Source organism: Ambystoma mexicanum, chromosome 6q (genome assembly GCF_040938575.1).
Source record: "Ambystoma mexicanum isolate Mex_15411 chromosome 6q, UKY_AmexF1_1, whole genome shotgun sequence".
Classification (NCBI taxonomy): Eukaryota; Metazoa; Chordata; class Amphibia; order Caudata; family Ambystomatidae; genus Ambystoma; species Ambystoma mexicanum.
This window is the reverse complement of record NC_090937.1, coordinates 1,118,551,006-1,118,576,755: the sequence shown is the minus strand read 5'-3', so window position 1 is coordinate 1,118,576,755 and position 25,750 is coordinate 1,118,551,006. Positions and strand designations below refer to the sequence as shown.

Genomic DNA, 25,750 nt, shown 5'->3' with positions numbered 1-25,750 from the left:
CTAGCAAACTGCAAATAAAAGGTTTCTGAGGCCAAAACAGAGCGAGGGCGAATCTGATCGGTCTCTAAATGAACAGGGGTCGCTGGAAAGAGAAACAACAGGGGTTGGACTCGGATGTGTACTCTGCAGAAGTTAATCCTGTACAAACCGAACATGCCGATAGACAAGAGAGTGGAAAAGGTAGCAGGATAGTGTTTCTATATGGAATATGTGGAAAGAAAATCATCAGAAAGCACAGGAGTGACACATAGTTATTGCCCACACCCAGAACAGTCCTCAATAGTGCCATCTGAAATATTTGAAACTCAGAGCATCATGTTCCCGGTTCAAGCACTAAACTCTCAATATCCATTTTTTTGGAGCCAATTTGAAATCAACACTGAAGATATTCCTGCAGCTATCTGTACCATATGTTACTGGAAAATGAGCCAAGGAAAACAGGCGGGGGGATTTGGCACAACTTCGCTCAGGCACCATTTTGAGTGATGCCATCCAGTGGTTATCAACCGTGAAACAGACAACATTAAGCATTGTGACCAGACGACAATTGCGATTGACCGGCAAATGTAAAGTGGCAAGTCAGAAAGGAGAACGGCCTATGCCAAAAATCACTGAGTAACCCTGGAAATCAACTAGTTTATTGGAGAGTTCATAGTCAAAGACATGCGGTCATTCTGAAAAACGGTGGCTTCCAAGCCCTTATTAATTACTTTGCATCCTACTACATCATGCCACGACGGAAGGTTTTTTTCCTAGCTGAAATTCAGCAATTATATGTAAACCTGTGAAAAGCTGTACATTCTGCCCTGAGGCTCAGTGACAGCCATTGTATCCATTTAATAACTGATATGCAGACAAGCACCCAAACAGTAGATTACATGTGCATTACTACACATTGGGTGTCGTTCCAAAGGATAGAGCAAGAAATCTCCTCTTCCAAGGCCCTTGCCTCAAAAATGCTCCTCTATCAGCAACAGAGGCAGTTGAATGCTGCAAATAACATTTTAGAAGAGATGCAAGGTGTTATAAACAAGGAGTGTCTTCAGTCACTGAATCTTCATGCTAGTTTTCTGGTAGCTGACACTGGGGCAATCAAAGTGTCTGATTTGCAAAAGGCTGATTCCACACATATACCATGCTTTGCCCATTGTTTCAATCTTCTTGTCTATGACTTTTTGAAGGAGAACCGAAGCATTGCTACATTTGAGAGATCAGCAAAGTAAAAATGTGGCCATGTTCACCATTCTTTGAAGGCACAGGCAGCATGGGCAACATTCAGGCAAAACACAACTTGCCATGTCATCAACTTGTACAAGCTGTGGAACTCCACTGTTTGCACAGTGGTTATTGTTGGGACACCTAACACACCTTCTCAGACCTTTTGAAGAAACCACTCGGCGCATGTGCAGAGAGAATGCTACACAAAGCAAGTGCTCCCACTAATAAACCTGTTAAAGCAACATGTTGAACAACAACAGCACTGTGCCTTTAAAAGCAAAGGTGATGTTTCTGGTATACCCCTTGTGAATGAATGCTTAGGTGCTGCAAAGGTGCACATGATTTACCGAATCATGCAACACTACTTGACCCTCAGTTTAAGTTTACACAGCTACCAAAGTGTGAGGAAGGTTTATCTTATAAAAACATGCTTGTTCCTGCTGCACTAGAAGACATGGGGGCTTTGGCAGAGGACAGAGTTGGACTATCAGCTAGTCATGTTGCTATTAGAGAGTGCTTTCGTACACTGGGAGACATTGGGCAGGACGCCTTGAGGTTATTGGGTGGTATGCATTATCTGACCACCTTCAGTGCACCTGAATTGGAGCAACAGGGATGAAGGCCTCACTCCTTATATGGTCTTGTTTGATCACAAGTCCCAACACACATGGAAGTGCCAGGGCTAGTTTTTAGAGGCCACTAGTCCAAGTTTCATAGGTGTGGGCATGGCTGCCTCACCCACGTGTGACTTGTTGTGGTGGGCAGTGATGAGGAAAACAGGGTCTCTATGAACCGGTGCGCTGGCACAGTGGCTTAATCCTTTGAATGTGAGGGATTCAGGTTACTGGGCTTCCTCACATAAATGATCCTCAATCTGCAGCACTTCCTCTGCCCTGAAGCGCTGCCAGAGCCTCCTAAGCATGATTTTCATGCCACTGAGTGCGAGGATGGGAATGGCAAGTCTAAAACAGACTATGCACATTCAATGCATGCATCCAGAGGGTGCTGATTCTATAGGGCTTAAGAAAATGTATAGTTTGAGCCAGAGATCTGGGCTGAGCCCATCATGTACTTCCGCTCCTGTGGACAGTTCCATCAGCATTCACTGGTGGCATACCATACAACACTAAATGCTACAGCCCCTATTATCTATGTAGTGACATACATACATGAGCAGGGTTAACAATACACAGCTGTTTTGTCCATTACTATTGGTTATGTTTTGTCCTACAGGATTACAAGGTATCTGGTAGCTTTGAACAGATTCCCCGACAGGCTTCTGTAAGAATTAATCGTTTTTTGGGTCTCTTTTTCCAAACCTTTTACAAGTATATTTTATAAAGATAGGTTGCACAATTCCTACCAAGGTAATATGTTCCGTCTTTGTCGTTTCTGGCCACCACAGTTCTCCCAATGACGGCTTCTTCATACTGCTGTATCTGTGCCACGGTCTCCCTCATCTTGGCATCGTCAATCCCATAGGTTTCCTCGCGAGGCACGTATCCTTCAGTGCCATCATAATACCTGACCTGGGAACCAAAGAAAAGGGTATTAAGAAATAGAGTCACTGCAATGGTGAGAGGCACAGGACAGCCAATGCCTGAAGATATGTCGTGACACCATATCCACAGCACTGTTACCAGGGCACGAGCTCACCTTACCATGCTGCATCTTTCAACAGCTGGCATCAGTGGTTCCCATACCTTTTCATTTCATGATGCTCGCTCTCCTTTTAAAGGTTCTTCTTGCTGTTGGTATCATATCTGCCAGTGTTTGCTTACTCCATTGTATTATTTGGCTGTGTTTTTGACACCTATTAATGTTAGATTCCCAGATCATAGTTTTACACATTCCAGCGCCTAGTTGGTTAGGTGCGCTTTACAAATGTCAAATTAAATGAATAAATATATACATAAATATAAAACTATAAATGTATAGAGCAGTACATTTATTACGTCTCTCTATCCATAACATATTAACTTACTAGCTAAATGCATTTAACTGAGAAATTGACAAAAAACAGACATATATGAACACAATTTCCGTACCAGTTAGTAAGGAATTGCTACTGTGCATAGCAAAGTTTGTAATAGACAACTCTCATTCCTTAAAATATCTTCATTACTAAACTCTCTATCCATGTGCTCCATAAGGGTTGTGTGTTTGCCTCGCTTCTTTCAGTTCCTGTAATTGTCTCAGAAGACCTTATTCTCGATGGGCTGGATCCTCAATCCTCAATTCTTTGGGGTGGGGGATTTTCTTGCAATGATGCAAAACCATGTTTACTGCCAATCAGAAAAGATCTTACAAGCCCTTGCTTTTTGTGTTTATGGACGTTTTTGAATTTCTTAATACCATTCAACGAAACCATAATATTTGTAATCTGGTAGGCCTTGTGTAGAACATGTCTAATTTGCTGTTCAACTTTTATTCAGACCCGTTTAACTGTAGGGTCAAGACCTGAACTCCGTACACATATTTTCAGCCTTCCATTACTTTTTATAACTATAATGTTTGGAAGTTTTATTTGTTATCCCTGTAGTTAAAAAAACTCTTATGTTTTTACTGTGCAGATATTGTTGGCTATCATTTCAATTTCATTTCAGGGATTCGGTTCAATGGGTTTGGAGGCAAAAGTCCACCAATTGGCCCTGATACACCAGCTTCCATCACATCTTTAAATGGTCCTTGCATATTTCTTTATTTATTTATTGTGTTTGTATATGGTGCTATCTGGAAGTGACACTATTTATTGGCCTCGCTCATGACTTAAGGGCCCTTGTCCCATTCATGGGTTGGGACAGTGATGTTGCCTTACTGACTGCCTTAACCTTCCATAACACCTGGTAATTAAACTTTTTGAAGTCAGTAATTTAGAAAAATGTACATTCACGCAGTGTTAATGACTATATTGGTATTAACACAGAGGTAGTGCTATTTGCTAAAGGTCTCATTATGAGTATGGTGATCAGGGTCGGACTGGGATGTAAATTTGTCCCGGGCACCAATGAGTGGCCTTCGAAAAACAAATTGGAATTAACTATTAGTCCTGAATGCGGTACTCAAGGGGGAGTTTTTGGCAAAAATGTAATGCAAATAGTACATTTTAAAGTTTATTTTGTTAGCAGCAGTTTCTAAAACTAGTGCAGCAGCCCATACTGGCCCACTTTGGCCAAAAAGCCTGGCCCACTTTCTCACCAAATAAACTGGTCCAAACTAAAATGTTGGGCCAGCCCTTCGGGCATTGCCCTATTGCCCAATGTGCCAGTCTGAGCCTGATGTGATGATGGTGATAATGGTGAAAGCATATGGGACCTCATTATAAGTTTGGTGGTAAATCCACCAAATTAATGCCGAACCCATTTACTGTTGCTGCCACTCAGTCCTGTGGATCTTCCACGGTATCAGTGGTGGAAATGAAGTGTAAATCCCTGTGTATAATCCGTGATTAGGACGTTTTGCAGACTGGAAAGCATAAGGCAAGAAAATGAACAGAAACTGCTGCATAAAATTGGCAGCAATGAAAAATACATTGTGCAATAAAAACACAAATAGTAATACATGTGTATGAATATACACATTCAGTTGCAATGTGCAATGTAGTGGCAAGTAATATGGAAAATATGAAGATATGTATTAAAGCTGAAAAGATTGTGACGATTTAATTTGAAATTCATATTTTGTATGTTTTTACAAATAGGTAACATGAAATTTGAATGAGGAACACAACATGCAGGACATAGAAGGAGCAAAGCAGGGTATTTTAAAAACTGATTGCAGCGCATTAGCGCATGCGGCTCTGTGCACTGGCTGTTGGGGCGGGTGAGATCGCCGGAGATGCCTGTAACTTGTATTTGCTCCTTGCACCTTGGTGCTTCAAAAGATTGGACGCAGACCTGATGTAGATGAACAATGGCTGAGGGTGTGAAAGTGAATCTAATATGTGTGCAGTCACTGTCACAGATCATCCGGCTGTGGGGATCAGAGTATGTTGGGCGTGCTTTGACTGGTAATTTCCCAAGCCTGCATGTCGTCCTGTCCTTGGTAGCCCAAAAGGAAAGCTCATCAACGCTACCATTTGCTCAGGTATATGTTTGAGCTACAGGTGTATTATCTCCATTAAGTGCTGCAGGTATGAGCAATGTATTTGTTTAGAAAAGGAGGTCAATATACTACAAAAACAAGAGATGGTACCAGAAGAGAGATTTAGTGTAGAAAAAATGTGGCAGGATCGGGAGGACTGAAATTGCAGTGTGCACTTAATAGACCCTTGCAGATGCCTAGCTGGAAAGGCGCACTGGCAGAATCTGCAGAACTCCCAGAATTGAATAGAAACACAATTTAATTGAATGGAATCCCTGGTGGGACTTTATGCCAATATCACTGTAGACCTGAAATAGCAATTTGATGTACTTCATCAGGTTAGGATGGACACTAACGTGTTTGCAAACTCAAACTGACGCTGGCATGGGAGCAATACATGCCTCTGATTAATATAAGTGATGTTCAGAGGCATGATCCGGATCCCCGATTGGAGTTAGAAGCCTCAGAAATTTAGATAAGGAAACAGAGAGAACAGAGGTCGAATGACCACCTATTCGAAGATCTAGATGAGCAGAATTTAATGGAATCCTCATCCATGGGAAACTTTACAGCATGATGAAGTGGATAGTGTCAATTGTTAGAAATATGGGGAATGATGGGACGCAGTTGTTGCAAACCACTCAACCGTTTGCTTCACAAAACAACCAGGTGGCGCTTTGAAGCTTGGAACAACGAGGCTTCAAGATATACAGAGGAAAGGGTTAATAACCTGATTAGAAGAAAATTAATCTAAGCAAAAGTCCAGATCAAAGGGTGGGGTGAATACACAAGAGAATGTTATTCTGGTTGATAATGAAAAGGGTGAATTCGATCTTATAGGGACATTAAGAAAGTCAAAGAGAAACACAGAATGGGGAGGGGAGGGCACTTTTTGATAACCACGAGCAGGGCCTATTTGAATAAATGAACTCTGCTGAAATAGAAAAAAAGGCACCACTTTCTATGACGCCACGTGATTTGTAAGCTCAAACGATTTGCTTGTAGAGCTGATCTGGTGTAAGAAATCAGGGTTGCAGAGGATTAACCTGTAAAAAGTCATTGGATCAGGAGACTTTGGGGGGATCATAGATGGATGTGGTTTCTTTTGATTCCCCTTCATTCTCCGGACAGGACTGGTGTTTGGAAACAAATGAATGGACATGCTCCGGACAGGACTAGCTTAGGTAAACAATTGAAGGGAATGGCTGGGTGTGGCGTTATGGTATCTGACAAACAACAAATGACCTTTAAGTGAAACTCTTGGGACGTGCTGGTATGGCGGGTGGGGGCTATTTTCCATGAGTCCAATCCATACTCGATAAATTGTAGCTGATTAGAACAGATTGCAGATTATAGGTCAAAGTTAAGGGTTATCACTTCCCAGGACATTAAATAGATTGAATGGCCAGAGGAGGGGGTTCTAATGAGAGTTAAAATTCATGTAAAATCTGTAAAAACTGGATACATGATACTGACAGACTACGATTTGCGTGTCTGGATAAATGTGCCAGGTAAGGTGGTCGGTAGGAAAGTGGGTTATAGGAGTGGAATGGATATATTAAGACAAGGGCAAACACATGTTGTAGACCATCCACCACTGAGGAGTACATGTGGTGGAGGAGCCATCTGCTGTAGTGCAGGGCAGTAGAATGTGATTATGACAGGGTGGGGGAGGAGGGTGAATTTGACTCATAGAATTACACATGGATGCAGTTGTCTTCTGTGTTGAAAACCTGGAATTTACAACATCCCTGAAACTCAATAACATTCAGTTATGTGACTGTTATCCTGGAATTCACAAGAATGTATTAATTCTACGGCCAAACCCGAGGTAATGCTGAAATTGAGTGCATGATATTATTTTATTACAAAAAGGTTTGGCTAAAGGGTGACATTTAACTTGATGGAAACATTACTGTAAGGAAGTCTTGCAAGGGATAAACATGGAAGGGGGGGCTAGTTCATTATGGCCAGAAATAATCTGCCTTTTGCCGCGAACAGTGGTAGAAGTGTTCCGAAAGAAGCAGTGGAACAGTGGTCCCGGCAGTCGAGGGGGTATGCAGAAGCATAGTGCAACATGTGACATGGTGTTGGGCAGGGGCATTGCAATAGTCTAAGTGACTCGTAACTAAGGCTCCTATTACAACTTTACACTTGCACACGAACATGAATGGACAAATCCTCTGTATAGAATGGTGACTATAGTCATAAAAAGTAGAGGAATGGTAATCAGTAAAAAAGAAAAGTAGTGGAACAACGGTCCCAAACGTTTCCGCTCATTTCGATCACTGGCCTCGAAGAATGGGATACTAGGTTGGATAACATTAAGGGGCCGATTCATGGAACAAACGTGCGCAGAAAATCTTGGCGCAAGCAGGCGCAAGCATGAAAAAACAGGTACACGCGCACGTGTGCGTTTCATGGAAGTCCCTGCGCGTGTTTTCCTTGGGATGTGTGCCAAACCCGAGCATGGCACACACGGGCGCACACGTCATTGCAACAGCTCAAATGCTGTGCGCGACGCGCACAGGGAAAGCGCACAGCATCTGCGCACACACCCAAAAGGGGGTGGGACACGGGGCATAACACGCGGAATGGGGAACAACATGTGAAAAAGAAGGCGTAACTGGGGAAGTACTGCTGGGAAGTGCGCGGAACGCCCACACGCACGCGAACCACACGTATTCATGGAATCGAATAGGGCAAACCCGCGCACGGGCAAAGACACGCACAGGCCTAACCACGTCTGCCACACGAAGGCAGGCGGTAGCGTCCCTACGCATTACAAAAGTGTGCACAAATAAAAAGCACGTATATACAGCTATGATGAATGTCCCATATTGTGGCCCCCTAGGATAAATGACGTGCACGCAACACACAGGCACCCCATAAAAAGAAGAAAAAGAGACAAGCGCCCCCCGGTAGCCCACGTGCGTGCAAAAATGACACACGTAGTACGGTGTGGCAGCCAGGAGCCCAAAAAAAACGTATGCGATCAACAGGCAGGTCAGTATGGCCGTAAAAAAAAGGGGTACGCGACAAACACGACACCCGCTGTGTGAAAAATAGTGCGTGCGTGTATTTTGGGGGTGCGCAGGAGGTTTTCCACGCGAAAGGGCCCTGTGCGAGTGGGGTACATGTATTACTGGGGTTCGCGGGAAGTTTTACATGCGATTGGCCCTGTGCGAGTGGGGTACATGTATTCCTGGGGTTCGCGGGAAGTTTCACACGCGATTGGCCCTGTGCGAGCGGGATACCACTCACATTCTGCCTTGTGTGTAGAAGAACGCGTAGCCAACACCCACCCGCTGTGAAGTAATAGCGTGTGAACCCCAATGGCTGGAAAACACACGCCCGCACCCCACGAAAAGCACGTACAGAGCAATGGAAAGCCACGTGGGATCTTCAACCCGTGCCAGGGCAACGCCTGTGCCAGGGCAACGCCCGTGCGCGATACATCACAGATGCGCTTACGCGCTAAGGGCCATTGGTCCAATGAAATCGCGTACGTGTGCTGACGCACTTACGCACTAAGGGCCTTTCCTCGGATTTCACACTGACGTGCACTTTTTTCACATGCCAAATCACTCTGTATCAAGCTGGCCATGCCACGGAAGACCACGCTCCTGCCCTGAAGGCCATTTTCCTGCCCTCCAGAGCCCCAAGCACGCTCCCACCTGCCATCAGCTGCTGCCTGACTGCCTGCTGCCCACGCGCCCTGCTATTTGGTGCCTGCACGTCAGCCAGGGTTCCAGTTGCTGTGTCCACCCCTGCTGGAACAGAAGACTCCCAACTGGGATACCATCGCTCCACAGCCCAGCCCCAGGACCCAGTTGCCCACTCACGCCTGCCTCGGGGGCCGCCATGTCGGGGCAAACACCATCTGAGACCACTGGCGACCCCCAGCCAGAGAGGCAGAGGGCCACCAGCTTCAGTGTGAAGGAAGTTGGTGTCCTGGTGGAGCATGTCCTGGGGCATTATGATGCCCTCTTCGGAACATCACGCGCCAACAAGGAAGGACGGGAGAGGACCTGGGACGACGTAGTGGTTGCCATCAACGTGGTGGGGGTGGCAACCCGCGACATCAAGCACGTCAAGAAGCGCTGGGAGGACTTCAGGTCCAGGACCATCCACAAGGCCCGGCGCCTCCCGGAGGGGGGCCGGGTCAGTATGAGTGACATCCAGATGAGGGTCCTGGAACACGTATGCCCAGCGCTCCACGCCCAGATCCTTCAGAGGAAGACCCGTCTGGAGTTGAGCGGTAAGTGGCCAAGCATTGGTGTGCGAGACAGGGCATGTTGCAGTGTGCTGGTAGTCTGATACTTGCCTGTATGTGTGACATGGGCCATGTATGGATGTGTGTGTGCAGGGAAGTCATGGTCATGCATGTGAGACCAGTAATGTGTGAACCACATGGTTGGTGCATGAGTTCCACTGCTACATGGGGAGCTGTATGGCAAATGCACACATCAAAGCATGCCAGTGTCTGTTCTTGCACATGGTGGGGGTGTGAGGGATGGGTGCTGCTGTCATGTACATGTATGGTGCACATGTGTGTGTGTCTGAGAAGTGTGTCTGTGACTTCAATACGCCATGGATTCATGACACATGTCCGTGATGATGTGTAGATTCACTCATGCAGTGCGGTCACCGTTGTATGCACCATGTCTATCCACTGTGTCTGTGGTATACAAGGCATGATGCATGACCCTCCGGTGATGTGTGTGCATGGGATCAGTGTGAGCCAGGATGCATGTGAGTTTGAAGGCAACATTTTTATTAATAGAGGCCCTTGTACATGGATGCTGATGTTGATTGCAGGCACCATGCCTGTTTATGCATGTGTGTTGCGTGCATTCACCCATGTGTTGTGGAGGGACAGGATGGAAGTGACGTTAGACACTGCCACTCATGTGTTATTGCTTCCTGTCTAGGGGAATATTGTACTGTACCCTGATGCTTGTGTTCTATGTCTCCTTCTACGCAGCGTCAAGTGAAGAAGAGGGCGAAGATGGCGCTGTGGATCCAAGCAGCTGGGATGCCTCCACTGGGCGGCGACGCAAGGCCCAGCCACCCTCCCAGGACTTGCCATCATCCGGGAGCGAGGGGGCTGGTGCCGCGTCTGTCACTACGGCTGTGGCGGAAGGGCCGGGTTAGCCCCCACAGGGGCTTGCAATGGCAGAAGACGGTACGGAGACATCCAGGTTGGTGGTCTCCACAGAGGAGGAGGAGCCCGCTACGGAGCCGCACATGGGGCCTGGTGGGGGTAGTACCACTGGTGCAAGTGGTGCAGTCCAGGGCCAGGGTCAGGAGGCAGCACAGGTCACCGTGGAGGGGCCTGTGCATGTCCCTGTCCTTGACCCTGTGACTGCACCACCATGCACCAGCAGGGAGGACCCGTCCCAGGCCCATCCGCAGATAGGGGAGAGTGCCATGTCATCTGCCTCTCCACTACCTGCGGACGAGGGGTCCCATGAATGTATGGGCTCCGTCCTGATTGGTGTTGCGTTGCACAAGCGTGACATTCGTGGTGATGTGCGTTCTTCCTGGGCGGAGAACGCACGCCATCACGAAGAGCAGCGTTGCGACGTGGCACTGTTGGGAGGGGCACTGGTTGGTGGGTTCCTACATGTGACACGCACTCTAGCGGACCTCTCCTTCTCTGTGGAGACTATGCGCCAGTCGTTCTCCCTGCCGTCTTCCGGCCCAGATTCCACCAGGGGCCCCTGTGGACCTGGCCTGACCAACACAGCCAGCTTGGTGGAGATCCAATCCCTGCCACAGTCGGAGTCGGCGGTCCAGCAGGGGTGGACACCACAACTGGAGACCAGCTGATGAGGATGTGCAGGCATCATCGGACAGGGCACATGGACAGCAGCAGCAGCAGGAGCAGGCTCTAGGTGGGAGCAATGATGGCTCAGGGCCATCGACATCAGGGGGGCAGGCATCGGCCAGAGGGCAGGAGGACCCTGGAATGGATGTGTCTTACGTGTGGCTGCGGTTGGGCCAGTGCATATATGCGGAGTGGCGGCGGGCGGAAGAGGCGCGGATCACCATGGTCAGGGCGGAGTTCTCCATGCGTCGGGCGTTGAGGCGGGCAGAGTGCTTCGAGGTCACTCGCAGGGAGTTGGGACAGGCCATGAGTGCCTCCCTGCGAGACCTCGGGGCCAGGGCAGAGGCCCGCCTCCGGGACATCGACATGGAGTTCGATGATGCCCTGGGCCGGGACACCACAGAGTGTGCCGCAGGACTTGCCCACCGCCATTGTATATAGTTAGATAGTGTTAGGTTTCCTTTCCTTTTCTTTTTTAATTTGGTTGCGCTTGGACAATGCACCACATTTTTGTATATAGTTTTTTATTAGGTAGTATTTTTGGTAGGTTTCATTTCATCAGTTGGGCTCATGGACCCTGGATTGTTCATTTGTACATAGTTCACCATTGCATTATTCTCATTTTTTTTTATTTTCACCATGGAGCAATGGATTTCACTTTATTTTTTCCCTTGGTTTTGCTTTGTTGGACTGTGACTTTGGACACCATTTCTTTTGGTTTTCTTTGGATTATGATTTCTTGTTTTTTATTCTTTTACGGGCATGCAGCATTTCTTTAATTATTCCCATTGTTGTGTGTTTTCTTTTAATTACATTCATGTTGTGTTTAATAAATGTTTTTGTTCATACTTCAATGTGTGGTATTATCTCATTGGTTTCATGCATGTCATGATGTGGGTTTTCACATTCACTTGCACCCATTGTGTGTGTGTGTGACGGACATGTGTTCATTTACATACTTGCCTTTGGGGTTGTATCATGTAATTGCCTTTTCTATGTGGGTGGATGCAATACTTGGTTGGGTCTTTGGGCTGGGGAGGCTGGCCATAAGGGCCATGATTGAGGATCGTCATGACGTGGGGGCAGGGGGACATGAGTGGGACATGAGTGGGGGCCTGCTTGCAGGTGCCCTGCACTGCTGGGTGGTGGGGGTGCAGGGGGACTTGAGTGGGACATGAGTGGGGGCCTGCTGGCAGGTGCCCCGCACTGCTGGGGTGTGGGGGTGCAGGGGGATATGAGTGGGACATAAGTGGGGGCCTGCTAAGGTGCCTCGCAATGCTGGGGGGTGGGGGTGCAGGGGGACATGAGTGGGGGCCTGCTGGCAGGTGCTACGCACTGCTGGGGGTTGGGGGTGCAGGGGGACATGAGTGGGACATGAGTGGGGGGCCTGCTGGCAGGTGCCCCGCACTGCTGGGGGGTGGAGGTGCAGGGGGACATGAGTGGGACATGAGTGGGGGCCTGCTGGCAGGTGGCCCGCACTTCTGGTGGGCGGGGGTGCAGGGGGACATGAGTGGGACATGAGTGGGGGCCTGCTGGCAGGTGCCCCGCACTGCTGGGGGGTAGGGGTGCAGGGGGACATGAGTGGGACATGAGTGGGGGCCTGCTGGCAGGTGCCCTGCACTGCTGGGGGGTGGGGGTGCTGGGGGACATGAGTGGGGGCCTGCTGGCAGGTGCCCTGAATTGCTTGAGGGTGGGGGTGCAGGGGGACATGAGTGGGACATGAGTGGGGGCCTGCTGGCAGGTGCCCCGCACTGCTGGGAGGGGTGCTGGGGGACATGAGTTGGTGATCAGTAGTGCAAGCTGACATGTAGCTTAGCTGTGGAGCATGACCATGGTGGATGGGCTGCCTGCGGGACATGACCAGGGGTGCAGGGTAGCGCCCTGTGGTGTGGACTGCCTGCAGGGGCCGTGGAGGGTGTAGAGGGAACACCTGGGAGGACCCACACTGCCAATTCACATGTAGGACTCCCCACGCACCCCCGAAATACACGTACCCTACTCAAATCGCGTGTGAGACTTCACGCGAACCCCAGTTATACACGTACCCCGCTCGCACAGGGCCAATCGTGTGTGAAACTTCCCACGCACCCCCGAAATACACATACCCAGATCCAGTCGCATGTGAGACTTCACGCGAACCCCAGTTATACACGTACCCCGCTCGCACAGGGCCAATCGCGTGTGAAACTTCCCGTGCACCCCCGAAATACACGTACCCGGATCCAATCGTGTGTGAGACTTCACGCGAACCCCAGTTATACACATACCCCACTCGCACAGGGCCAATCGTGTGTGATACTTCCTGTGCACCCCCGAAATACACGTACCCGGATCCAATCGCGTGTGAGTCTTCACGCGAACCCCAGTTATACACGTACCCCGCTCGCACAGGCCCTTTCGCGTGTGAAACTTCCCGCGAACCCCAGTAATACATGTACCCCACTCGCACAGGCCCTTTCGCGTGTGAAACTTCCTGTGGACCCCAGTAATACACATACCCCACTCGCACAGGGCCTATCAAGTGTGAAACTTCCCGCGAACCCCAGTAATACCCGTTCCCTGCTTGCCGAGCTGGTACAGGGTTAGCGCAGCCCTTCACGCTGGATTGGGGATTTTGATGGCTTTTCCCTGCGTGAGGGGCGCTCTTGGGGGCGTAACTGGCGCTGCTGCAGGGTCGCTGCGCCACTGTGCGCCACGGCTGGTTTTGGTAGCTAAAATCCATGAATACGCTGTGCGCGGAAATGGATTTTAGCGCACATGGCTGGCGCAGAGATTCGCACGCGCACACTGTGCGCCAGCCGCGTGCGCCACTTGTGCGCTAAATTCTATGAATTACCCCCTAAATTGGTTAAGATGAACTGGCAGAGGGATGAAGAACAAAATGACTGGCTTTTGATAAATGTCTGCATTCCCCCAAAGGAGAAGTGTAGTCACCCAACCAGGGGACTGATCTGCAGAGTGATGCAGGTGTGGATAGAATCCTCTCATAATGTAGATAACACAAATGTATTTATTGTATGGGATTTTAATTCTAAATGTATGGATGTAGATGCTGCCCTGCCAGAGTGCTTCAAAGATATTCCTATAATGCTATTTGAGAAACCTATAAGTGACAAGGCTGGATGTTTCTGGGCAGAGATGTCCCATGGTCGGGGATGACCATGTTAAAAGGGAGGCTTATGGGATACATTCCAGGTAAAGATGCATGGTCAAATTGTACAGTGAAATCTACAAATGACCATGTCTTTGGTACCCTGAGTATATGTGAAAAGGTGGAGTAATTAATGAGTACGTGATCAGAATTGAGTGATCATGCACTCTATGAACAGTTACTATGGCGGTCTACTGTGATGCGTCAAGGCAGGGCAATTTTGGCCTGGTGAAGATGAATGCTAAACAGAAAAGGCTGTTGAAGTCAGGAATAACTGTCGAGAAGGTGGCCGGGTATGTCAGGGAAACAATGGGTTGGTATTCGACAGCAGTATACCCTACTATTCAATGGCTGAATACATGCAATTTATCGAAGACTATGTCAAAGTGGACTGCAAATTATAATATCTCATCTGGTTACTTAAAACTGATAATGGAGAACAGACACTGGATACTTCAGTACCTTATTATTTGATTTTTATATGCAAATTAAGGGATACATTTTGGTGTTGAACTGCCTGGATGTGGTGATGTTAATGGGCGTGTGGTACAATAAAGTTAGCCGCAAAGCCATTACTCTGACAGACTTGTGGAATGTGCACCGATGTGTTGTAGATAGTGGAAGGGGTTGCATGACGTGAAGTGGCTGACCTGAAGACAATGCATGTCCACCCTGTATTATTAGCAGCCTGGGGAAGGATGGATAGGTTCCTGATTGGTGAAACATCACCAGATTCCTTGATGCCTAATCACCTCACCCACCCATCCAGCAGTCACCTATCACCTTCCAGGTTGGCAAACCTTCAGCTCTGCAGGTGTAAGGTAAGATTTTAACTTCAAGGCTAAATCTAATTCACTTGTGAGAACCCCAGAACTTTTTTGCTGGACTGGTAGATTATTTTTCCCTATACATCAGTCAGGGGAACCTTTTTCCACACTCACAGAATCTCTTACTCTTTTTATGGGTGTCATGTCTACGAATCTCCATAGTGTCAGTTTAATTTTATCCTCATTGGCAACTTTTGGTATATACCTTTTTATTGTTACAGGGTTGGCCTTTGGGCTCCCCTTTAACTTTCTCTGGCTAACCTTGTGAGAACTACAGTTTCCAAGGGTAGAAAGGATAGTTGTATTCCTTCTTCATTTTGTAAAGTGAAAACCAGCACACCCCACCTCATGTGGAGTGCTGGGAAGATACAATGTATCCCCTTTCTCACTAGCACTGTCAAAATTCAGATACAAGCTTACCTTAAATTGCTGGTGGCAGTGAACTTTTTTCCTAATTTGGTGCACTTTTACCACAGGCTCTTTTCACAGCTTCGGTAAAGGCTCCCAAAGGTGCCCAATTTTCCAAAATGGCTCCTGTCTTCTTTTTTTTGCCAATTCACGCTTCTTATATTTACATTATATTTATATATGTTTTATTTGTATAGCACAGAGACAGCCCGTGGGCATTGTGGCGCTGTTACACAGGTATGTAAGTTACTTAGTTACAGGGGTGAGACATAGAAATGCTGTACGAAGTTCGTGGCGTTACAGAGAACCTGCAACATCAGGAGCAAAACATAGAACAAAAGGTATATATAGGTCTTAAGGTTACAGAGTGCTTGTCCCTTCTTTGATCTTCCCCTGCCCTCCAGGGTGGGAACGTCTTTTGTGTGATTTGTATCTTTGGTGGGAGACCTCAGTCAAGGTCGTCCAGGCTCCAAAGTGTCTTTGAAGGCAGGAAGCGAGGGAGGAGTCCAAAACCTTGCAGCCCTTTGTCTTCCAGCCTGCCTGCAAGAATCCAGTTCAAACTGGGAGGCTGGCTGTCCTGAAAGGACTGCCAACCCCTCCCCCAAGTTTGAATGTTGCACGTCTGTTTGATTGGCTGGGTTCCTGCATAAAAGTCTGAGCCTGGAAGCTGAAGAAGAAGTTGACCACTGGACCTGAATCCGAAGAGGAAGATGAAGAAAACGCAGCTGAGACCATTTCCAGCGACCAGAGAGCCTGCTGTGTAACCAGTGCCTGCTGTTACCCTTATTTCCAAGCAACATGCGAACTCCAAAAACGACAATCCCAACCCAGAGCCACTAGACTCAAGAGGACCTGTATTCTGAACCATCCCACGTTGTGTTGGAACCTTGAGGGTCTGCAATACCCCAGTCCCCTGGGACCTTTAGCCATCGTGCAGTGCATGGTCTTCTGAATATCGAATTGAGCTGAAACTTTGGTGGAATCCTGATGGACCTGCAGAGATGTGATGGCAGCCCTTGACGGCCCCTCACCTGAGTGCTGGACCAGATTAGCGACGCAAATCCAATTGACGATATTCAGTCTTCTTCTGGTTCCTGAAAAGGGTGCCAAAACTACAGAGCCACATCCAGCCACGATGAAACTCTTGCTTTGATCCCTGCTGCAGAAGCTCTTCCAGTATCCTGTCTTCAGTCTTCATGACAAGGAATTCAGAGACCAGGTTTATGGCTGCAGATCCTGAAGTCTCCCTCACGGCAACCTCTTCTTCAGTGCTGAGTAAACCATGCGAAGAAACTCTTGCCGGGAGCCTTCCCTGTTGATCCTTACCTTAAAAATCCCTTCCAAAGTCCTTTCTTCCATTTTCATGACAAAGGAATCCATCAACCCGGGATTTCGGATGCAGATCCTGAGGTCTCCCCCACTGCAAACTCTTCTTCTGTGCTAAGGTACTGTGTTGGCTGGGGTATTTACTGACTTTAACCCTCTGTGATTTCTGTAAATCTTTGTTGTGTTTCTTGTGATTGGGAATCGTTATACAGTTTCTTCTCTGAAGTCCTTGGACCTTAACTAACTTTGAAGTGAAATACCTACTTGTTTGACAGTTTTCCACTAGGGTCACTCTTCTGCCTCTCAGTGAACTCATGCAATAGACTAGGGAAGGACTGGATAAGTAAATTATTCTGTCTTGAAAAGAATAACAAGGGTTGAAAAGTACTTACTTGTGAAAGAGTTAGTTGGTAACTGTAACTCTGAGAGTGAGCAGTTACACACGTTCTTACTTACCTTGAATGTGTGTTGTGCCATCCTGAAAAGTATATGTAAGGTTATTTTACTCACCAGTGTATTGGTTGTGCCTCTTCCCAAAAGTAATGCTGTTGACTTCACTTAACTAATTCTTTCAGAATATTAGTGTGTACATTTACCAACTGGGTCTTGCTTCCCCTGACCTACTGTATAGCCTGTCTAAACTAAGTTTGCCTGAGGTTGCCCTACCTGGAATAACATTGGATCATTCTTAAAGCGTAGCATTGGGTTTTGCTTTCCCTGGTCTGTTTTATACAGATTCTAAAACAGTCTTAGATTTCTACCTACCTTTAAGTTGCTGATAGCTCCTTTAAAAGTATATTTATTTATTTTATCTTTACATTTGTATAGCGCACAGGCAGCGCTGTTACTTGTGCAGGGATTAGTTACAAAGAAATGGTGTTACATATTAGTCATATATACATAGCATATATTTATACATTCTTATCTTGCAGGCATATATCTCAGGTTTGCTGGGGAGTGATAAGTGCGTATGAGAAGAGCAGCATTTTCACTGCTTTGCGGAAAGCCAGGTGGGAGTTTTCTCCTCGTAGGGGTGGTGGCAGGGCGTTCCATTGCAGGGCTGCTAGGTAGGGGAAGCTAACACCTCCTGCTAGGGCTCTCTTGATTTTAGGTACTGTCAGCATGTTTGTGTAGGGTGTTCTGACCGGTCTTGAGGAAGAAGTAAGGTGAATACTTTCTGAGAGGTAGGGAGGGGCAGTTAGGTGGATACACTTGTGGGTCAAGGCAAGGGCTTTAAAGATAACTTTCTCTTTGTCTGGGAGCCAGTGCGCCTGTTTCCTGGCGGCGGTGATGTGCTACCTTTTGGGAATGCCGATAGCTGCACACAGAGCATTGTTTTGGATAACTTGTAGCTTTACCATGTTTTTAGTAGACATACCCAAGAAGAGGGCATTACAGTAATCTAGTCTAGATCCTGTAATAGCTCTTGCAATGGAAATGCAGTTATCCTTGGAGAGGAATGGTCTGGCTGCGTTCAGGAGTTTGAAGTAGTATGCCGCCGAATAGGCGTTTACTTGCCTAGTCATAGATAGGTTAGAGTCAAGATAGACTCCCAGTGTTTTTACTGATTCTGCAACTGGGATTCTGATGCAATCAATGATAAAGTGGCTGAATTGTGAGTCAAGGTTCTTGAGTGTTTCAGTTTAACCTACCAGGAGCAACTCCGTCTTGTTAGAGTTCAAACAGAGTCCATTTGTCTCCATCCATGCTTAGATGGTGGTGTAGATGTCGTTGAGGGTCATTGTGTCATTGTCTCCTGTCAATGTGAGGAGGATCTGAGTATCCTCTGCGTAATTCGTGTACGAGATACCCAGTGAGTCGAGAATGTGGAAGGGGGGGCGTGTAAAGATATTGTAGAGGGTGGGCGAGATGCAGGACCCTTGTGGTATGCTGCATAAGATGATAGTAGGAGAGGTAGAAGCAGTGTCGGAGAAGCCTTGTATGGTCCTTCTTTGTAAGAAAGATGAGATCCAGGTAGTGGCTTTTGGTGAGAACTTGGATGTGGCGGTTAAGTGGTGGCATAGGAAATTGTGATCAACGAGATCGAATGCCACGGAAAGATCTAGGAAAAGGAGAAGAGCAGGTTTACCTGAGTCTCTTGCATCATCCATCAGATTTTTTAAATCAAGTAGGGCTGTCTCAGTCCTGTGCCCTGGACGGAAACCTGATTGACGTAGCCCAAGGAGTTTGTTCTCCTTGGTAAATTGTTGTACATGTAGGTAGGCAGCTTTGTCCAATATTTTCAGCAGAAAGGGGGCAGTGGTAATGGGCCTGTAATTATTGGGTGAAGTGGGGTCCAGTGTAGGTTTTTTGATAAGGGGGCAGACCCATGTCTCTTTGAGGCAGGAGGGGACCTTCCCGGTGGCAAAGGATGCGTTCACGAATGCTGTAAGAAATGGGGTGAGGGTGCTAGTGCAGTGCTTAATGATTGCGGCAGGGAAAGTGTCTCCTTTGTAATTAGATGGCATAATGGATTTCATGATAGTGATCATGTCTTGTTCTTCATTTCCTTGAAGGAGAAGGGGGTGGAGATGTCTGATGGTGAAGGTAGAGCAGAGACAGGGAGGTGGGTATTTGGCACGGTCTATTGGTTTGTCTGGATTTTAGTTTGGAGGGTGTTGATTTTGGTGATCATGGCCCTTTAATTCCGTTGCACCAGGTCTTATCTTTGGTGAAGTTCTGGGGGGGGAGGGGTGTGGGAGTCTCTAAGTCCCTAAAGATGGATAACATCTCTTTGGTGTTGGATTGTACTTTGCGGATCCTGGTGTTAAATGTTCCTGATTCCTGCAATTGCCTGATACCTCTGTCATGCCGCTTTCTACATGCCTTATGCCAGCCCTTCCCAAACCTACAGCCTCTACCTGCTTCACAGGCCCTGTAGCAGATTAGTATCTCATGGCCGCAATGCCTCACAAAACTTCTCCCATGCTACTAATCACTATTGACTGCCTTGGAGGGAGCTTTTTCACCAGATATTGTCCAGAGTTCCTCATTAAAGCCCTCTCTATGCGTGGGCCTCTGTTAACTGGCGGTAAGCCTCTAGATGTATTTCTTAAATATATATAGAACAATATATACAACATATCATGCACTTTTTAATCATTGTCTGGAACAAAATATGAACAAGTGTTGCATTTATTGTGAATGTTTTATTTATTTTTAAAAACACTGTTTCTATGTTTCTGGGACAATAATTGTTTTAAAAGAATGCACATGACAGCTGATGTTTATTTCAACAGAAAAGGCATTTTTCTTACCTGCAACCACATCATGGGAATATCATGGAGCACAACAGCGGGGCAATATTGCACATCGATCACCGGATAAGGGCATATCACAGCTTCTCCTACCTGTAAAAGATACATATTAGACCACTTAACCAGGAATCACATTACCAGTATGAGTCAGGGAAAAAGGATTTCATAATACACCATTAAACCAGAAATCACATTGCCAGTATGAGTCAGAAAAAAGGATTTAACATTACACCATTAAACCAGTAATCACATTACCAATATGAGTCAGAAAAAAAGGATTTAACATTAGACCATTAAACCAGCAATCACATTACCAGTATGAGTCAGAAAAAAAGGAGTTAACATTAGGCCATTAAAACAATAATCACATTAACAGTATGAGTCGGAGAAAAATTATTTCACATTAGATCATTAAACCAGGAATCACATCGCCAGTATGAGTCAGGGGAAAAGGATTTCATAATACACCATTAAATCAGAAATCACATTACCAGTATGTGCTGGAGAAAAAGGATTTAACATTAAGCCATTAAACCAGGAATCACATGACCAGTTGGAGTCAGAGAAGCATGATTTAACATTAGGCTATTAAACAGTAATCACATTATCAGTTTGAGTCAGAGAAAAATGATTTAACATTAGCCCATTAAACCAGGAATCACATTACCAGCATGAGTCAGAGAAAAAGGATTTCATAATACACCATTAAACCAGAAATCAGATTACCAGTATGAGTCGGAGAAAAAGGATTTAACATTCGGCCATTAAACCAGGAATCACATGACCAGTATGCGTCAGAGAAACCTGATTGAATATTAGGCCATTAAAACAGTAATTAGATTACCAGTATGAGTCATAGAAAAATGATTTAACATTATGCCATTAAACCAGAAATCAGATTACCAGTATGAGTCGGACAAAAAGGATTTAACATTAGGCCATTAAACCAGGAATCACATGACCAGTTTGAGACAGAGAAGAATGATTTAACATTTGGCCATTAAACAGTAATCACAATACCAGTTTGAGTCAGAGAAAAAGGATTTAACATTAGACCATTAAACCGGGAATCACATTACCAGCATGAGTCAGAGAAAAAGGATTTCATAATACACCATTAAACCAGAAATCAGATTACCCATATGAGTCGGAGAAAAAGGATTTAACATTAGGCCATTAAACCAGGAATCACATGACCAGTATGCGTCAGAGAAACCTGATTGAACATTAGGCCATTAAACCAGCAATCACATTACCAGTATGAGTCAGAGAAAAAGGATTTAACATTAGACCATTACACCAGGAATCACATTACCAGTATGAGTCCGAGAAAAAAGTATTTCTAAATTGAACGCATGACGTTTTCTATGCTGGACCGAGGACCCAGCCCTGGGTACTCAGCTGCTAGTATCCTGTGGAAAGGCGCTAAATACAAATACGCCTCCAAGCAAATGACGCAGCAACAATCTCACTTCTGCGTAAAAGATAAAAAAAATAGTTTCCTGTATCCTTATAGTTAAATATGGACAGGAACTTGCCAAGTACAGACTCTTTTGCCATAACCAAATACAATGGTCATTACGGTTTCAAAATGGGCCCCTCTGTGAATAATATCAGGCATGTATACCCTAGTGTCTCCAGTAACACTATACTGAAGAATGACAAGCTTTGTAAGAACTCTGTCTATTTGAAAAGTGGTGGACTGGTCTACAGGGAGCTCTGGAGATTTCCCGGTGGCCCTCTGTAACATGGCCCTATTTTGTTCGATTGCCCTAGTTTCTGCTTCTTTTTCCAAGATTATACCTAGTTCCTGTGTTCTGCTAGACACAAAAGTATATGGCGGTGCATGAAAAAAGTGGCAATAATGGAATATCCTTCATATTTCCGAGTTTGGCCATGAAGTGGGGGATTTAACTCCAGAATCATGCTGGAGGTAAATCCTCCCACTTTCTGCTGACAAATCAGCAAATTAAGCGAAATTACTGCTGGCGTAATTACTGTTGCTGTAATTCTACCGAAATCCCCCATGTCCTATGGACTCCAAATTAATGGGGACTAACACAGCCACCACCACTTGTAATCTGGCTGTAAACTTGCTGGACCAAGTGGCGGTACCGGTAATTCCCTTGGGCGGTATTCTGGCAGATTTACCACCAGAATATCGCCCAACTCGTAATGAGGCCCATGTACATTAAAAAGCTTTGACAGAGCTTATAGGTGTCACTGATTTATTGCTATTATATAGGCATTTGTCAGGTGTTAGAATCAGATGCTCTGGTACTCACATCTTTTACTGCCTTTTGCTATCATGCATAGCAAGGAGCGTCCTTTGGAGGCTATTGACATAGAATGCTCCGGTCTACGTAATTTATGGCAGATACTGTGTTTAGGATTTCACACCATTGTTAGGGATATTAGGACAATGCCAGATTCCTTTATGCCAAGTGAGCACAGCAATGCCAGGTTCCATTATGCCTACCTACCCAAGACGGGGCAGGTTTTATTCGGCCAGTTACCAAGGTGAGTCGCAAAATTATTCTGTCCTGTCAGTGCAGCAGTGACGGGTTCGATTATTCCCGGTTAATGCTGCTGTGTCAGAAACCAGTATGCCCAATTGGACCTAAGCCAACACTACGTAGGAAAGGGTGACTTGGTAGGACTCAAAACGTTTCCTTAGCGGCAACCTAAAGAGATATAGGTGGTGGGTGGTTTGTGCAGCTATTATACATTTTAACGCCTAATTGACAAAATGCTTCATAAAAGGATCATTATTAATAGGGACTGGTTAAAATACATTAAAACACTTTAACACTGAACCTATGGTATCGCAAATACCTAAATATTGCTAGACCTGCAATAGGAGCCCTATGTTTGTACCCAGGCTTCCCCATTCATCCACAACTGTGTAATCTTGTGCTAATGACTCACTCTCGTTTACTGTGCCCCTGGTTCCTTATCTTTCTGAACGTAGAAGTGCTAAGAAGTAGAATAACATTTTTTGTGCAGCATGAAAGTGCAAAGCTGATTTCAATTTACAATGGTGCACTACACAAATCTCCCCATTCTCTTTCGGACTTTGCCAAGTTTCTTCAGCACAATTAGAGCATCACCAAGAATGCAAAGGCCCACCCAAAACGAGGCACGTCTAAGCACCATCCTAGCACTCAAACCTATATCACAGTACACTAGCATAGTGCATTAAAAGAAGGACTTTCGTTTATGGCATCTCAGGCAGGTAGAACAAGCAGTTCGCACTGGGCTGCTCCCATTGGTGGTAGTACCTGACTGATTTTCATATGGCTGGACCCCCGTTGCAATGGCACAGCCAAGCTAAAAAACAGTGGTGTGGTCGATTGCCCAGAGAAGTGCCATTGGTTCAGATTTATTCAAAACATTCCACTCATCCCTTTTATTTCGGTTATAGTTTGTCTCCCTGTGTGAGAGAGGGCATGCCCAGACGTGGGCCCTTTGATCGCTGCACCATAGGGAGCCATGCTACACCTCACTGATGAGGCCCAAGAATGCCAAAACCTGCCTGGGGTTTCTTTTGTTTCCGTGCAGAGGGCAGCTGGCCTAGCAGTTTGGGCTGAGCTGCTCCCATTGGTGGCAGTACCTGACTGATTTGCATATGCTGGAGCCCTTTGGCAATGGGGCAGACAAGCTTGTAGAGGAGCAAATGGACGCATTCTCCCTAGTCAACTCCCCCTCACCCCCACCCAATTGGAATGACAGCCGAGGAGCCACAATTGGGTACCCATGAACAAGTTTATGCAATATGTTCCTACCTCGTAAACTATATGAATGATGATATGCACTCAGGCAGCCACTCAGAAGATACCCTCATGTTGAAACAGTGGAAGAAACCAATCAAGAAGGATGTCCCTTGCCGAGTTTGTTGAAAGGCAACCATGAATTAAATGGTGCACGACATAGATGTACGTCAAACAAAGTCTAATAATAACAAAAGAGTGTCTGAAAGGAGATGCTGAAACAATATGAAAATACTTAAGGATGAGAGACGTAATTGGAATACTATGAGAAACATGTACTCCATGATGCAGTATTTACAAATACAAAGAAGAATGAAATGTTCACTAGTAAATAACTGTAAATGCGCTGAAACGCAAGGTAGAAAGAATACATAGATGCTTGCTTATGAGAGGTATATATTAAACGTTTAGGACTACCATCAGAACAAGATGGGTGGCTCATGTCAATCAACCCAACTACCTCAAAATATGAGCCCAGAGTTTTAATGTGGAAAGATGATGAAGAAGCTGTTTTCCCTGCGAAATAGGGGAATACATTGGCTTTGAACCAAGGATGTTATTTCGAGAGATGAAGGAAAAAGCACAAAGGGAGTCTAATGAGCAAATCATGTGCAAAGATATATTTTAAAAAGATTAAGAGCAACAAGCTGAACATTTACTGATGCCAAATATTGGATAATTGAAAAGGTATAAAGTCAATATGAGATAGAGTGAGCAAGTCTCTAAAGGCTAAAAAGAGTACTGCACCCAGAAACAATTGAATCAAATGATGATAAATGCACTGTGAAAATGAAAAAATGCATGGTCTTGCAACACGTGATGAGGTGCTCGCAAACAAGGGCTATTCATTAGGCCTGGAGCTAAGATGGTGGTGTACCTACACTCCTTCGAATGTCCCAAGACAGTGCAGATTGGCAAGGGTGGTCTTTAAACAGAAGACACTGGCATGAGGCCCTGCCGATGAGAGAGGGTGACCTAATTGGGGAACAAAGGGAGAGCTGACATATCTCCAACCACCTGGGTTTCGTTTCTAAGAATATGCTGTAAACAAGCCGAATGAATGTCCAAGGTTGGATTTGGGTTGCCAACCAATCAGAACAGTCTGCCATGCACTTTTACATACAATGTGGCAAAGTATTAGTCCGCTGCTACATTTTTTGCTAGGGCGAGTACCCTACACCAATACCCTACACCATGTGATTAGAAGTAGCTTGGGGTGTGTCTCACAGAAGCAAGACCACCAATGAGAAACTAACACACACATGTTCTATGAGTAGAGGTGATCCTCTAATCCAATCCCACCCCTCGATAGGTTTTTGACGTTTGCCACATAGGATGACATCATAGATGATGCATCTAGCATTATATAAGCTACAACTAAATGATAAGACAGTGATATCCTGCATGAGTCGAATTGATGAGTGTTTATTCACCCTGCTTTACTTCTTGAGATTAAAGCAGCATTTTACCAGGGCTTTGGCAGAAGGCCCTAATATCTATGCTTTGAACTGTATGTGCTTTGAACTGTATCATCGTGGCTGAGAAGCCAGAGTGTGTTCGAAGCTCGAACGTGCCGCTTTGCCCTGTGCTGAAAACGTGGGAAAGGGAAGCCAACTGCTCAACCGTCCTGACATATTATCTCTTGAAAACGTTTCTTTTTGCATACACAAGCTTTAATACGAAGAAATACACACATTGTGACATTTTCAGGAGATCCAAAACAATGGCCTCATCATTTTAAGAATTGTTTTGGTAATAATTTTGCAGTTTTTGGTATAAATGTATGACTTACAATTAAAATGATAAAAACTGATATATTAAAAATAAAGTGCTGAAAATGGAAATGTTCCAAGAGGTAACAGCTGTAGCTCCAAGAA

The 25,750-nt window shown here is 45.8% G+C and overlaps 1 protein-coding gene across 1 annotated transcript in view; it reads right to left on the bottom strand.

Moving 5' to 3' along the window:
• Positions 1 to 25,750, bottom strand: part of LOC138515593 (uncharacterized) — a 522,837-nt gene that overhangs the window by 15,343 nt on the left and 481,744 nt on the right. Inside the window, exons 15-16 of the mRNA XM_069630332.1 lie at positions 20,104 to 20,196; positions 2,582 to 2,747 (exon numbers count right to left, since the gene is read on the bottom strand). Of these exons, the coding sequence (XP_069486433.1) occupies positions 2,582 to 2,747; positions 20,104 to 20,196 (259 nt within the window). The remainder of the gene's footprint in view (positions 1 to 2,581; positions 2,748 to 20,103; positions 20,197 to 25,750) is intronic.